This window comes from Pinus tabuliformis, chromosome 4_2 (genome assembly GCF_031772625.1).
Source record: "Pinus tabuliformis cultivar Carrire ecotype Pingquan chromosome 4_2, CPIR1, whole genome shotgun sequence".
NCBI lineage: Eukaryota > Viridiplantae > Streptophyta > Pinopsida > Pinales > Pinaceae > Pinus > Pinus tabuliformis.
In genome coordinates this window covers 384,750,799-384,764,019 of record NC_142304.1, presented here as the reverse complement: position 1 = coordinate 384,764,019, position 13,221 = coordinate 384,750,799, and the positions used below count along the sequence as shown (strand labels likewise).

Genomic DNA, 13,221 nt, shown 5'->3' with positions numbered 1-13,221 from the left:
CTAAAGTAAATACAAGTTCTTACCATTGCATATTCCTCTGCATCCCAGTTACATAGTGTAGTATACTTCTCTTTGGTTGCCAACTTTGTTTTAGCAACTTCCCTGGTCTCTGAGATATCTGAACAAGACACAGAGCGATTAACTTGGATATATTTACGAATAGAAATAGGTTAGAAACAAGGGGGATTAAGCTCGCAATGATTCAGACGGTTGCAGTTCCGCTATTTGGGTCACTGGCACCAAAGGTCCATGCATCGTGGTGGTTACCCAGCAAAACATACCTGCTTATCACTAAATATATTTTTCCTTATATCAATAGCTAGATTTATTTAGTGAAGACTTGCACCAAATAATCAGGAGTTAGATGATATTAACCATCGCTTCAGCATTAAAATACGCTCCATGAATTGACATGAATTAATGAAGTCAAAGTCCCAAAAGGTGATCTATACCTGTTAGGCTCCTCCAAACCTTTTATGAGTCCAAATACATCTCGAATTTTGGCAATGGTATGCTTTGACTGTAATTGCAATCAAACATCAATACGTAAGAATCTCTGCCTTTTATCAGAACTACAAACAATATTCAGATTAATTGTAAAAACCTTTACATGAGAGGAAAAACAACTGTTATAGAGTGTGAATTTGATCTGAAATCACGAGAATGTAATATTCCCATTAAAGAAAAATAAGTATAGATTTTATAGCTTCTCACCCAAATATAAAATGTATTGTAAGAACCCCATGTGTCTAACTGGCCATGAAGCATATATCACTAGATGTGTCCTAAACTAATGGTTCTGCTGAGGGGGCTTAACCTTCAATTCCTGTGTGGAGAAGACAGTCTCATGGAGGCAAATAACTAAGCCTTTCATGAGTAAATGGAATTTATATCTCATGAAAATTTTATTCTCTTCTTACTTCGGAGATGTTGATAACCTCACAGTTTTTTCTCTTATTTCGGGCAATTTTTGCCGCCCTTGAGCAGGTTTTTTGCATAATCACATGGGCACAGTAATGTCTTTCGCAGCCTAGCTAGTCCGAAATCTTTCTCAGAAGACACTTTTCAGAAAAACAAGTAGCCCTTCTACAAAACCATAGCCTAATATTATGCTTGGGTGCAACAAAAAGCTAACTAGCCACACCATGTCTTAGAAAAAATAGGAAGCTCCTCGATGAAACAATAGCCTGATATTGTGCTTGAGTTACAGCACGCTAGCTATCCACACCTTTAAATTAGATGAACTGTTAAAGTTAATGATGAAAGGGGCATATAGATCAGTGATAGAGTAAGAGCAAGTCCTATGTTTAATTCTTAGTTTATCCACTTTTCAACCTGGTATTAGATTCAAATAGGCTCCTCCTGAATGTTAGAAGTTTTGAGAAAAAGTCTTGGAAATTATGTAAAATTTGAAAGATACATAGATATTTGACAAATTTTAATATTCTTGAAAGTGGCAATTATAAATATTTCATAGTATGACTTCAAATTTTTTAATTATTATCTAATTAAACCTTAAAATCACGTCTTTAGATTCAACCAAAATCAGTTCTTAGATTTTTAGGGGGTTTGAAGCAAGAAGTTCGGTAAAATCCTTATTGTAGATGACTAAGATGTATGATTTTGGGGATACATAATGGTCCATGGATGCAGGGTTGGATTAAATAAAGGTGGGCATGCTTACCTTGTAGTGAAGATTGAGAATGCTTGGTCCTTGACCAAGGCGATCAGCAGGTAAGTCCAGAGCACCATGCCACTCTCCAGGAGCAACAAGGCGATTGAACGACATCATTATGGTTGTGACATCCTCTATTGATATTGGAATCCATGGAATCATAGGTAGTTCAGTCATGGGATCATCTACTGACAAGTGTTCGGAATCATGCACACTAGGCCAACCAGGCATTAGAGGATACCAATTCCCTGAAAAATAGAACCTCGTTGAACTCCATATGGAGGCAACCATCTAGAATCTTGATAGTATCCTTGTGTTATGTTCCCTCCAAAGTCTTGAGAAACATAATATAGAAGCACTCCAACTGCTCCAGCTCCGACAACAATCTCTATGATATCTCCTCTGAAAATTTTGCCATATTTTGCAATAACAGTGGCACCTTTAGCGTCCAATCCCATGTGCCTGAGAGTGGTGTAGTCCTCTTATGTACCATAGTTGACAAACACCACTTCTACAGAAATGTTTGTGGATGGACATTGAATGAATGGGCTTGTACAAGGAACACCATCTCATTTTCTTAACACACCTGCAATCCATTCAGATATTATAACATTATACTACCCCAACAAACCCTTGCAAAGTGATTTGTAAAATAATTTTGAACCAAACATTTAAATTACTACCTCTGGTTCATTTGGGCCTGCATGGATACACTTGCCTCACCGCTCTATTTTCCACAACATGCAATGAGTCCACTTGCCTTGCCACTCTATTTTCCATAACATGCCATGAAATACGTGGATGAAGCCATATGAAGTTGGGGCATGCTAATATGATTTTATATGCCTCACCGCTCAATTTTCCACAGCATGCGATGAGTCCACTTGCCTCAACACTCTATTTTCCATAACATGCCATGAACTACGTGGATGAAGCCATATGAAGTTGTGGCATGCTAATATGATTTTATATGGGGTAGTTATTTGTCAACAAAGTTAGAAGGGAAAATCAAAAACTGCATTCTGGAGTTTTTTGGCTTCAACAGCTGCTCCATAAACTTCTAGATCGGCTACTCCTGCTACCTTGGCTTCTACCCATGCAGCTGGGAAGAGCACGACACTGGAAGTGATCAAAACAACACCATGTAGCTGGGAAGAGCACGACACTGGCAGTGATCAAAACAACACCATGCAGCTGGGAAGAGCACGACACTGGAAGTGATCAAAACAACACCATGCAGCTGGGAAGAGCACGACACTAGGAAGTGATCAACATGACACCAGGAAGTGATCCAAGGCAGTCGGCATAGAGGGGAAGCAAAGTTGACAAAGAGTAGGTGAAGCTCCACACAATGGGAGTCTCCATGGTAGATTATTTGACTTGGTTCCCAGAACTGCAATCTCAAACCACTCATTTTAAAGACGTCTCCTCAAACCATTTGAAATACGTCTTTTATCACCCATTTGAAAGACAAACCTCTGTTAAATTCCAGCACGGCTCATAAATGAACACAATCAAATGATGCAAACCTTTTCCAGCAAAAGCAAGGGCCGAACTCCCTTAGCTATTCAGAGAGAGTCTGCCCATCCTATCTTTCCAAGGAATCTGCATACTAATAGGTTTGATTCAAACATCAGTGGGAGTGTCCTCTCTTGAAGCTTCAACCGATAAACAAAGACGAAGAAGCAACTAGTCTAGGTGAAGCTTCAACCGACAGAGAAAGAGGAAGAAGTCACTGGTCCAGGTACAGATGATCGAGATGGATATGTAGATCCATATCCATACGTAGGAGCTGAGTAAGTATCTTGTTCTGTTATATGCCTCTATTCTATCTCTTCGATCGATACCCAAAATCCCCCTTTGAAATAGCTTGCTTTTTGTATCTTGAAAGTTGCTTAAGGAATCTTTGATGATACAAGATATGATCTATGCTTTCTGTATCTTGAAAGTTTCTTAAGGAATCTTTGAGGAGCCAAGGTGAAAATTCCTTTGCATGTACAAATGAGGGGTATTTATAGCCAAGGGTAAAACTAGCCCTTGTGACTGTTCAAATTCCCTCATGACTATTTGACTTATTTGAATCTTCAACTTTACATGACTCTTCATATTACATGTGGGTGTCTTGGACTTCCAATTTACATTACATTGATTTACAATAGTATGGCCCATAGTAGTGATGTGGCTGAGATGACTCATGACACGACTTGACATGACAATGCTAGTATGTTCATGTTGCTGGTGGTGTCCATGTCGAGCTGCAGTGCTGCTGAGTGATGGATGTGCTCTTGGTGTATCATAGCTTCACCTCTACATGACAAGGTGTGCGGAGTCTTCGATGGTCTTGGTGTTCGCTTGATGTCGCATGTGCACATCGCACCTTCGCTTGTACTTTGGCACACTTCACATGTTCGTTCGTTCACGAAAAAATCTCCTTGCATGCATTCTTCGTTCGTCAATTCGCAAACAAATCTCCTTGCATGTGCTCTCCTTGTTCATCCTGTTCGTCGTCGTGTCATGTCTCATCCATGTACCTGTATCTGCAATCACTCATGAAGAGACAACATCAAATCCAGAAATCTCCAAGTCTACCATGATGTATTATCTTTCGCCTTCAAATGCAGGTGACTAGGAGAGAAGACAAGGCTCTTGAGACTACGCAAGGTAGATTTCAAGCCGGGATGCAGGCTCCGAGCACTGCCGGTGAAAATTGCGAGAAGTCACTGAGAGACTAAGATGGACAATCTGGATCAGAAGCGACTATCGACGGGATCTCGCTCAGCTGGAGGGCAGATCTATGAAATTTCTTGAGGGAAGTAGTGCAGATAGTAGAGGGGGTTGATAGCAAAAACTGCACAATTCCTCCGGGGAGCTGGCAACGGGCTGTAGGAGGCTTGCTTGGAAAAAATGCACAATTTTTTTAGGGAGCCGACAACGAGCTGTGGGAGTGCTGCTAGCAAAAACTGTGCAATTGTTGGGAGGCTGGCCTGCTCGACATCCTTGCGTAGTTTCTGTGCTGAACAGGATGATGGGCAGCTTGGTGACTGCACATGAAAACTGCGCAGTTTTTCGGGTGAGTAGCAGGTCGGCTGACTGGCTGGAAAAACTGCGCAATATTTGGGGTGAGTAGCAGGTCGGCTGACTGGCTGGAAAAACTGCGCAATATTTTAAGGGAGACAGTGACAGACACTGGGTGTCTATCCCGCATGTCCACGCAGTTTCTTCAATCAGTGGAGCAGGCATGCTTGACAAATTTTGCGCAATTTTTTGGAGTGAGGCCCGAGGTCACTGCCCGGTCAAACTCTCTGGTTGACTAGCTGGAGGCTTAGTTGATGTGCTTACAGGCAGCGCAGATTGAAATGGCTTGCCGGGAAATTTCTACACTATTCTAGGTGACAGTCGGTCGAGTCGATTCTAGGGTCGCATAGTGCAGACTGCCTGGAAGGCAGCCTCAAACTTTGCACAATTTTGGGCAGTAGTACATAATCACTGAGAGCTAAAACTGCACAATGCAGCTCAACGGATGTCCAGCTGTTGGAGGTTGGTTCAGTCGACATAGTTTAAACAAAATGATCAAGTGTGTGAATGAGTGACTTTGTACATGCATGACCTCGCGAATACACACTCAACATGACTTGACGACAAGACACCTCGAACCATCATGACAACATACACTCAGTGTGACTGGCCGACGGTGTGAGCGACAAGTGTGACACTTGTGGAAGGTCATTGAATGACCGCGATGACACTTGCGCAATAGTGCATACAACTTCATGTGTGAGTGCAACGAATGTTTACATAGCGGAAACAATTTGTACACACGAAGGTAGACCTTGTGCATGTCTAGAACATGACTGCAAGCATGACATTTTGACCAACATGCAAAAAGACGTCCGATGAATGGTCAAGCAAGGAGGGTGCAAAGACTCAACATGGGCTTGCAGGATGAGCCCAAGTGCTTGCAAACATCAAGGAAAAACCCAAAGAAGGCTATGAAATTAAACGCAAGCCAAAATTTTGGAGGGTGTTGCAGCCGCTACAACACTTGGCGACACACTAGTTGAACTCGAGATTCTTTGTTTTGGTCCATAGTTAGCACATGGCCTTGGTCTTTCAGGAAGTATTGAATCGCTGCACAAGTTACTTCAGATTCCTCACTTACCCCATGGACAGACATGGTCCACCTTTTGCCAACTCAATTAAACACAACAACAAGTTTCAGCTTGATCATAGTGTTTCGAAATCGGGAAGGGTAGTTTGGCTCGCAAGTTAAAAAAATTCAAAGTATAAGTTTTCATCTTTGGTGTTGCTCCGCTGCTAGTAGGCCTAGATAGTACCCCGACGGAGTCACAGAGGAACACACACATTGCTCCACTTCAAGCGAGCCTCGTCAAACCCCGATGGAGTTGCATGCTTCACCTCTTTGCACAGGAATCCTTTCTCTTCTTTCGCCTTTGTATTTTTTTAAGAGGACTGTGCATAGGCACTTATTTATTTTTGGAGCAGAAGAGGGATCCCAACTTATTAAGAGCAGAAAAGGTTGTTTCTTTAGAGAAGCATGTAAGACCTCTGACATAGGTTTTCTCATTTAGATTTTTCCCTTCTCCATTTCTACTAGTTGGTTGAGCTTGAACACATAGAGCAGAAAGTTGAGTAGATGCATGGGGTTTTCCAATGTCGACACAGGTTCATGGTTGGACCCAAGCTTCCCTTGCAGACGACTTGTATTTTCTGTCAAGACTTCATCAGCTGAAGGTTACAACCAAGCATAGAGAAGACAGACACGGGACTAGCCAAGTGTTGCAGTGTCTCAGTGACATACTCATTCAGAAGCCAGAACTCAGTGATGGGAAAAACTTATTTACAAAACCAGAAATAACATGATACTAAACAAGAAAAAAAAATAAAAAAATAGAAATCAAATTGAAAAAACAACAAGAAGTAAACAAACTATGTACATGGTGCAGGGCGTGGCCTGACCTACTAAAAACAGAGTTTGAGATCTTGGTTATTGATAGGAAGGTTTTCAACCCTCTCGTCAAGTGATTATAGATAGTATGTGCGTGGGCCAAGCTTTTCTTGAAGCAGTATCAGACTATTAGGTTTCGCAACTGGAACCTGGTGGTATCTCGAAATACCATTAAGAAAAGACAAGATTCTTGCTCCAGATACAACATGTAACATAGGTTCCGATGATGAAACAGGGTAGTTGTTTTATTTCTGGGAACATTTCAAGTTTCTAAAATCAATGCATAAGAGAATTTCCCCGGATTTCTTATGTACAAAACTTAAATTTGAAACCCATGTAAAATAATGAACTTTGTAAGTGATATGAGCATCCAACAACTTAGTCAATTCTTTTTGTATAAGGGGTTCAAGCGACAGATGTGTTTTACCCAGTTTTTGCTGCAATTGCTTAACTCCTTTGATTGGAATCCCGTGTTGGATTATTCGCATGTCGTATGTACTCAGGTCATCATATGCCCACATGGACACATCCTGGTATTGTTTGAACAAGCGGACAAAGGCTTGTTGCTCCTACAGTGTGCATCACGTACCAAGACTGACGAACTTCAGATCGTGGTCTATTCCCAAGTTGATCTGTTCGCTCATCATGGTTGAACTATGGGTTTGTTGTTTCTTGACCCTTGACAACAGTTCTGCAAGTCATAGAGCCTTATTGAGAGAAACCAGACCCTTGGGGATGAGGTTGCCTTTCTTGTCATCAACTGCAGCTTGCAGGGACTGATCGTGCTCATCTTCATTAGTTGTTGGTCCTTGAAGGCACCAATGCTATCCATGAAGTGTAGTATTTGTTGATCATCGTCAAAAACATGTAAATTAATTATGTTATCAGGGATAGAGGGCTTATACAAAATTTCAACAGTAAATCTATCCCTGAGCGGTGACATCCTAGCAGTTGCGTTTGCTAAGGTATCGACAGCTACATTGCGTGTTCTTGGCACAACAATGATATTGAATGCTTGGAAGTTAGGGATTAGTCACCATACCTCTTGCTGGTAACTTTTGAGATGAGGTAATAAACAATGTATGGTATTACGTACCCGTCGTACCACGAGATCTGCATTACCTACCACTTTGAGTGCAACAACATTGAGGCTAATGGTGATTTGCAAGCCCAACACGAGTGCTTCATATTCAACAATGTTGTTTGTGCACTCGAAATCCAAGCGACTTGAGATCAAGTGTTTCTTGTTCTTTGAGTCAATCAAGACACACCCGGCTCTAAAGCCATCTTGTGTCTTTGATCCATCAAAATACATGGTGCATAGCTCATCTGTACACAGACCGTTCGATGCGCTTGTACTACTACTACTTATGCTACTACTGCTACTAGTGTTACAATGTGTTGTACGAGTTTCATCTCCATCAGTTGGGCAAGGAAGGAGACCCAATTGCATGTCTGGTGGGGTTGAAGTTGGCTATGCGAGATAACACCCCAACATTGTTTTCAAGAGGCAGTTGTCAAACATGAGTTCTGCAAAGGCCAACGGTTCGTTCTCGTCATTGATGGGAGTGATGTTATGCCTCATGTATCTCTCGGATACCACCCAGATTTGATTGCGTTTTCCCTAATACGGAAGCCACAAGTGTGGCCAGTCTATAGGAAAGTATCCATTCAACTTGCTAGACCAGTTCTGCTGAGCAGTAGGCCATACGCTTCAAGTATGTCCACAACAACAATGTTTATGCACTAGTGAACTCGACCGTCATGAGATAGTCGGATGATCACATCCCGAAGCTCACCAATGGATGGCACGCATGTCTGATCGAGTTGGATTATCTGCACGGATGTCTTGATCCATTGCGCATTGTGTTGGAAATAATACCGAGAGGAGGGGGGGTGTGAATCAGTATTATCAAATCAATATAACTTTTTCATTTCAATATTAAGATTCATATACGCTACTTCAGTTAAGGAAAACCGCATGTATACGCAACTGTGTGTAGTGCAACAAGCGTATATCTAATAAACTTATGATTCAGTTAGTTGATCCTTAATGAGTGCATCAGAACATTATTAGCCATATGAACAGTAAACAGGAGCAGTAAAACAGAACAGATCATCACACACAAGAAGCACACATGAACACCATGATATAAGGTGGAAACCCAATGTGGGTGAAAACCACCTGCTGCAATTCGTCTCTATCTTCTTTTAATTAGAAACTTCTTTTTACAATGGCTATGTATTGGTGCAGTGTTATACCAGTACGCAGGCTTCCACCTGTAGAACGCTACAACCTTCTCTCGTTCTCCAAACTCTCCTGGAAGGGAGCTACAACCCCCTTAGCTCTTGTATTAGCTGATGTACTAGTACATAGGTGCTAACCTATAGAAGGCTGCAACCTTCTCTTTCTTTCAGGGACCATGTTTCATAAATTTTTAGACTGGATCCATAAATACAAAATAATCACCACTGCAATACAATCATCAACTATACCTGCATCATCAATCTCTGAATCACCCAATACTGAATCACTGAAACCCTGTCATCAAAACATAGTTACCAGATTACATACCAGAGCCCAGAACTCTGCAACAACCACTAGAACCAATAGCAACATGAAACATCAAATCTCATAATGTATACACTCTTTCACCAGAGAGAACCTGCGTACAGATCTAAAGATAATTACTTATACCTTCGCTGCAATTTCCAACTTCAGATATACCCAGACAATAAGATATAAAACATGCGTCAGTACTCAGATCTACTCATGATCATACCATATAATGATAATACATTTTAGTCTTCAAGATCCCGGACCATCAACCTTTATCAACCGCATAGGAGCCTCCTTGATTCAGATCGAGCCAAGCATTTCAAACCCATAACCAGTATACTAGATCTCACTCTTCATCAGATAGTCACCACACACACTTACCCCCTTGGCCTAATGATCTTCTCCTTATATAGGTTTAGGCTTCTCTCAATACCATGGTCCAAAACCATGTAGAACCAATACCTTGGACCCAATACTTGGGGTCAACATTTCGGACCAAATACCACAGACCAATACCAAAATACCATGGACCAAATACCACGGACCAAAACTTAGTTTTCCAACATGTACGCGCCTTTCCTTCTGTGAACCTACGTGTGTATGTATACGCTCCTTTTTTTCTTCTCACCCACGTGTATATGCACTTTCATCAAGGTTAACATGCGTATATCTCTCTCTTGACCTACTGTACTAAGATCTGTCCTCTGATTGAGTTGCCACCAAGGACAACACCTGTATCATACCTCTGAGCAAGTTGCCATCAAGGACAACACCTGTATCATAATGCCAACACATTGATCTTCTTGGCAGTGGAGAGAGGCATGACGTTAGCTGACGTGCCAGAATCAACCAAACAATTGTGAACATTGCAGTTAAAAATTTCAAATGAAAGCAAGAATGGAGGGAAAAAAAGGGTTTGATTCTTCCACCCAGAGTGTGTTTAGCATAGTTGTGAGTGAACTGAGAGATGTGCTTGCTCCCTTGCTGTTAGAGGTTGCACTGTCCATAAATGTCTACCCCAGTGCGTGCAACAAAATATCCTGCTGTCTCTAAGTCTTATCCAACTCAAACAAACTGACATTTGCACGATTTTTTTCATGTCTTCCACAATATTGTAATCTAGAGCGAGTAGATTCACCGAGATGTCCAGGGTTAGACTAGTGTTCGTGTTGTCCGGCGGAGTGTTTTGCAATTTGCTGCTCATGGACGTACTCTTGTCTGCCGCTGTCTTCTCAGGCTTGCTTTGTGTTTTCTGCTTTTGGGGGGCTGGTGGATCAACCTTCCTCAACAGTTCGAGCCTTTGTTGCATTTCCCCAACTGTAGGGGGAGCCCCTTGACTTCTGAGGTTGCATCGAACATTTTTCTTTTGGGGATGCTTATCAGTGTTTGTCTTTTGTGCGGCTCGTGAGCACTGATACATGTTGATCACCTGCCTAGTGCTTAATGTCTCATCAGGTGCAACATCTTTGTCATCGTCTATGTCTCCTGGCTAGCCCTGCGAACTGCTCATTATACTTGGCATATGGTCACATACTGAACCTACAACTTGTTTCCAGTTTGAACAAGACCCGTCCGGGTGCTTATCTTCATGAAATGAGAAAAATTCATTGTTCGTGCACTGTTCTACATAGAACACTGAGCTGGAGCTCTGTGTAGTTTTAGCTTGGAAGTGATTTCTTCCTAATGACATGCTTCCTTGTCTTTGTCTGGGTAGTTGGTTGCTCGCAGATGTGTCAATTGTTTGTTGTTTGAGCTCAAACACTTTTGTTGTCAAGTTCTTGACAAGACGAGTAAGGGTTTCAATATCACTAGCTTCCTTGTCTTTACCCTTGCTTGTTGCAGCCTGGGGCTTCCTGCTTGCGTCTCTGGACTCCTTCATTGGTTCTTCATCCTTGATGACTCCAATCGCGCACAGGTCTTTCTCAACAAAGATTGCCTCTTCGCAGTTTTCTAACAATGTTGGTTTCATAGCTCACTTGACAAACTGCGCGATGCTGGTTGGCAATGCGGATGTGTAGTAATCAACAGTGATGGAGTCATGGGGTTTCGTGTTTGCTGCAAATTTTTTCAATATGCACATAAACCTCTGATTGAAATCTTTTAGCTTTTCTTTCGCCTCCATCTTCAGGTTTCCCAACTCTTTGAGAAACATGGTCGAGGTCTTGTCATCAACAATTTTTTCCAAAAACATGCGTTTGAACATACCTTAGTTATGGATGGAGTTGACAGGAAGGATTTGATACCATACTGCTGTGTGACCATCCAAGGTACACAGGAATAGTCTGCATGCAACGTCATCGTACTGTACCTCGAGTGTCTGTAGCTCTAGGTAGAAGTTGACCAAGTGATCTTTTGCCTTCACTGCTCTGTCAGGGTCGTACTTTGTGAGCATTCTCTCCAAATGCTTTGGCATCCATTGTAAGTTTTGGTCTGCCATGTCTTCTTCTTCTTCTTCGTCCTCCTCCTCTTCAGAGTCTGATGGTTCCAACTCTGAGTCTGTTGGTTCGTCTCCGCCCTCGCCTCCTCCGCTGTCTTCCCCTCCGCTTCTTGTATCGGAATTTGAGCCCAAGATCACGAGGGTGTATCATTCTCCCTATTGGAAGACCAGAGGTTCCTCTCCATTCTCAATAGCTTCTGCCAGACATTCAAGTGTGGCAAGAACTGCTTCTTCCACCGATGATACAACAACCCAAGTGGGAGTGGTTTTGGGCTTTCTTGATGCATATGGAAGATGTTGTATTCCTAGGATCAGTCCGACTACTTTCACGAATAGACGGGTGATGGGATGGATGGAGCGAAGGTGCCGATACAAAATTTCACGTTCACATATGGGAGGGGAGGAGTAACCAACTTCATAGTCGCGCGTAGGTGAGAGGGTGTGCGAGTTACTGCCTTGACCAAATTATTGATGAATGGGGGTGAGAGGACATTCAACCATAAACAACTGGCGACCCTCCTTCTAGCACCAGAAATGTTGACGGTGCTAGACCCACCAACATTTAGGGGATCTCCCAGGTATGAAGTCCCAACTAGTCCTCACACTGTTTGGTGTAGGAGTCACATCCGGTATGATGGCCTGGTTGCCATTGTCTTAAAGGTTTGCCTTAGCTCTTGCTTGTCAGCACATGGGAGTGATTTGCTTTGTCTTTGAATAGCGAGGTTTGCGTTCCTGGTGAGTGCTTAGTGTTACTTGTGTCAATGTTCTTTCACTGCAGAGGGAGAGGGTGGAAGTGAGTCTCAAGTCAAAAGGGAATAGTCCCAACTCTATTAGAGACACATAACACAACAGGACATGCGCAACTTCTAGTAGAGTAGTCCACATGGATGCGGCAGTCACAAACACACAATGGATGGATAGCACGTACAAAACCTAGTGGAGTAGTCCACACGAGTGCGACGGTCGTTATAACAAGTTTTTGAGAATGGTTCTGTCAAGTGTACGGTGGGAGAGCCCACACATGCGGGATAACGTTAACAACTTATACAACACATTTTCCTAAGCATATGTATTAGAACAATCGAAATAGTTCAACTATTTTAACACAGGTTAAAGCAACATGCATTACAAGTGTCTAAAGAATAGTCTCACAAACAAATACAATACATGTGTGAAAACATGATGGCCTGTTATCAAGCATCTGAATTAAGCGAAAGTTCCAAGACACATTGATACACCATACATCACTAACCCCGATAGTGGGGCATTGGAGCCACTGCTCGCTCCTCAAAGAAAAGATTACAGACTCTTAAGGCTATGTGGGAGGAGCCAAGGTGAAAAGTCCTTTACATGTACAAATGAGGGGTATTTATAGCCAAGGGTAAAACTGACCCTTGTGACTGTTCGACTTCCCTCATGATTGTTTGACATATTCGACTCTTCAACTTCACATGACTCTTCATATTACACGTGGGTCTCTTGGACTTCCACTTTACATTACATTGATTTACAACTGTATGGCCCACATTAGTGATGTGGCCGAGATGACTCATGACACGACTCGACACGACAGTGCTGGTATG

The 13,221-nt window shown here is 42.3% G+C and overlaps 1 protein-coding gene across 1 annotated transcript; it reads right to left on the bottom strand.

The window, feature by feature from the left end:
- Window positions 1-202: 202 nt before the first annotated feature.
- On the bottom strand, window positions 203-2,133 carry LOC149169552 (putative glutamate carboxypeptidase LAMP1). Its single transcript, XM_089425244.1, has 4 exons — window positions 1,917-2,133; window positions 1,685-1,809; window positions 453-520; window positions 203-281 (listed from the first exon to the last, which is right to left on the bottom strand). Exons 1-4 carry the CDS (start codon window positions 2,131-2,133, stop codon window positions 203-205), a joined length of 489 nt encoding a protein of 162 aa, XP_089281370.1.
- Window positions 2,134-13,221: the final 11,088 nt, after the last annotated feature.

Bases quoted from the DNA above. Each gene is read 5' to 3' on its own strand.
- LOC149169552 (XM_089425244.1), bottom strand. From the start codon at position 2,133: ATGGGATTGGACGCTAAAGGTGCCACTGTTATTGCAAAATATGGCAAA. The intron at 1,810-1,916 runs GTATCCTCTAAT...CAATATCAATAG, and splicing joins TTCTATTTTTCAGGGAATTG to AGGATGTCACAACCATAATG. The intron at 282-452 runs GTATAGATCACC...AGTGATAAGCAG, and splicing joins GGTTTGGAGGAGCCTAACAG to GTATGTTTTGCTGGGTAACC.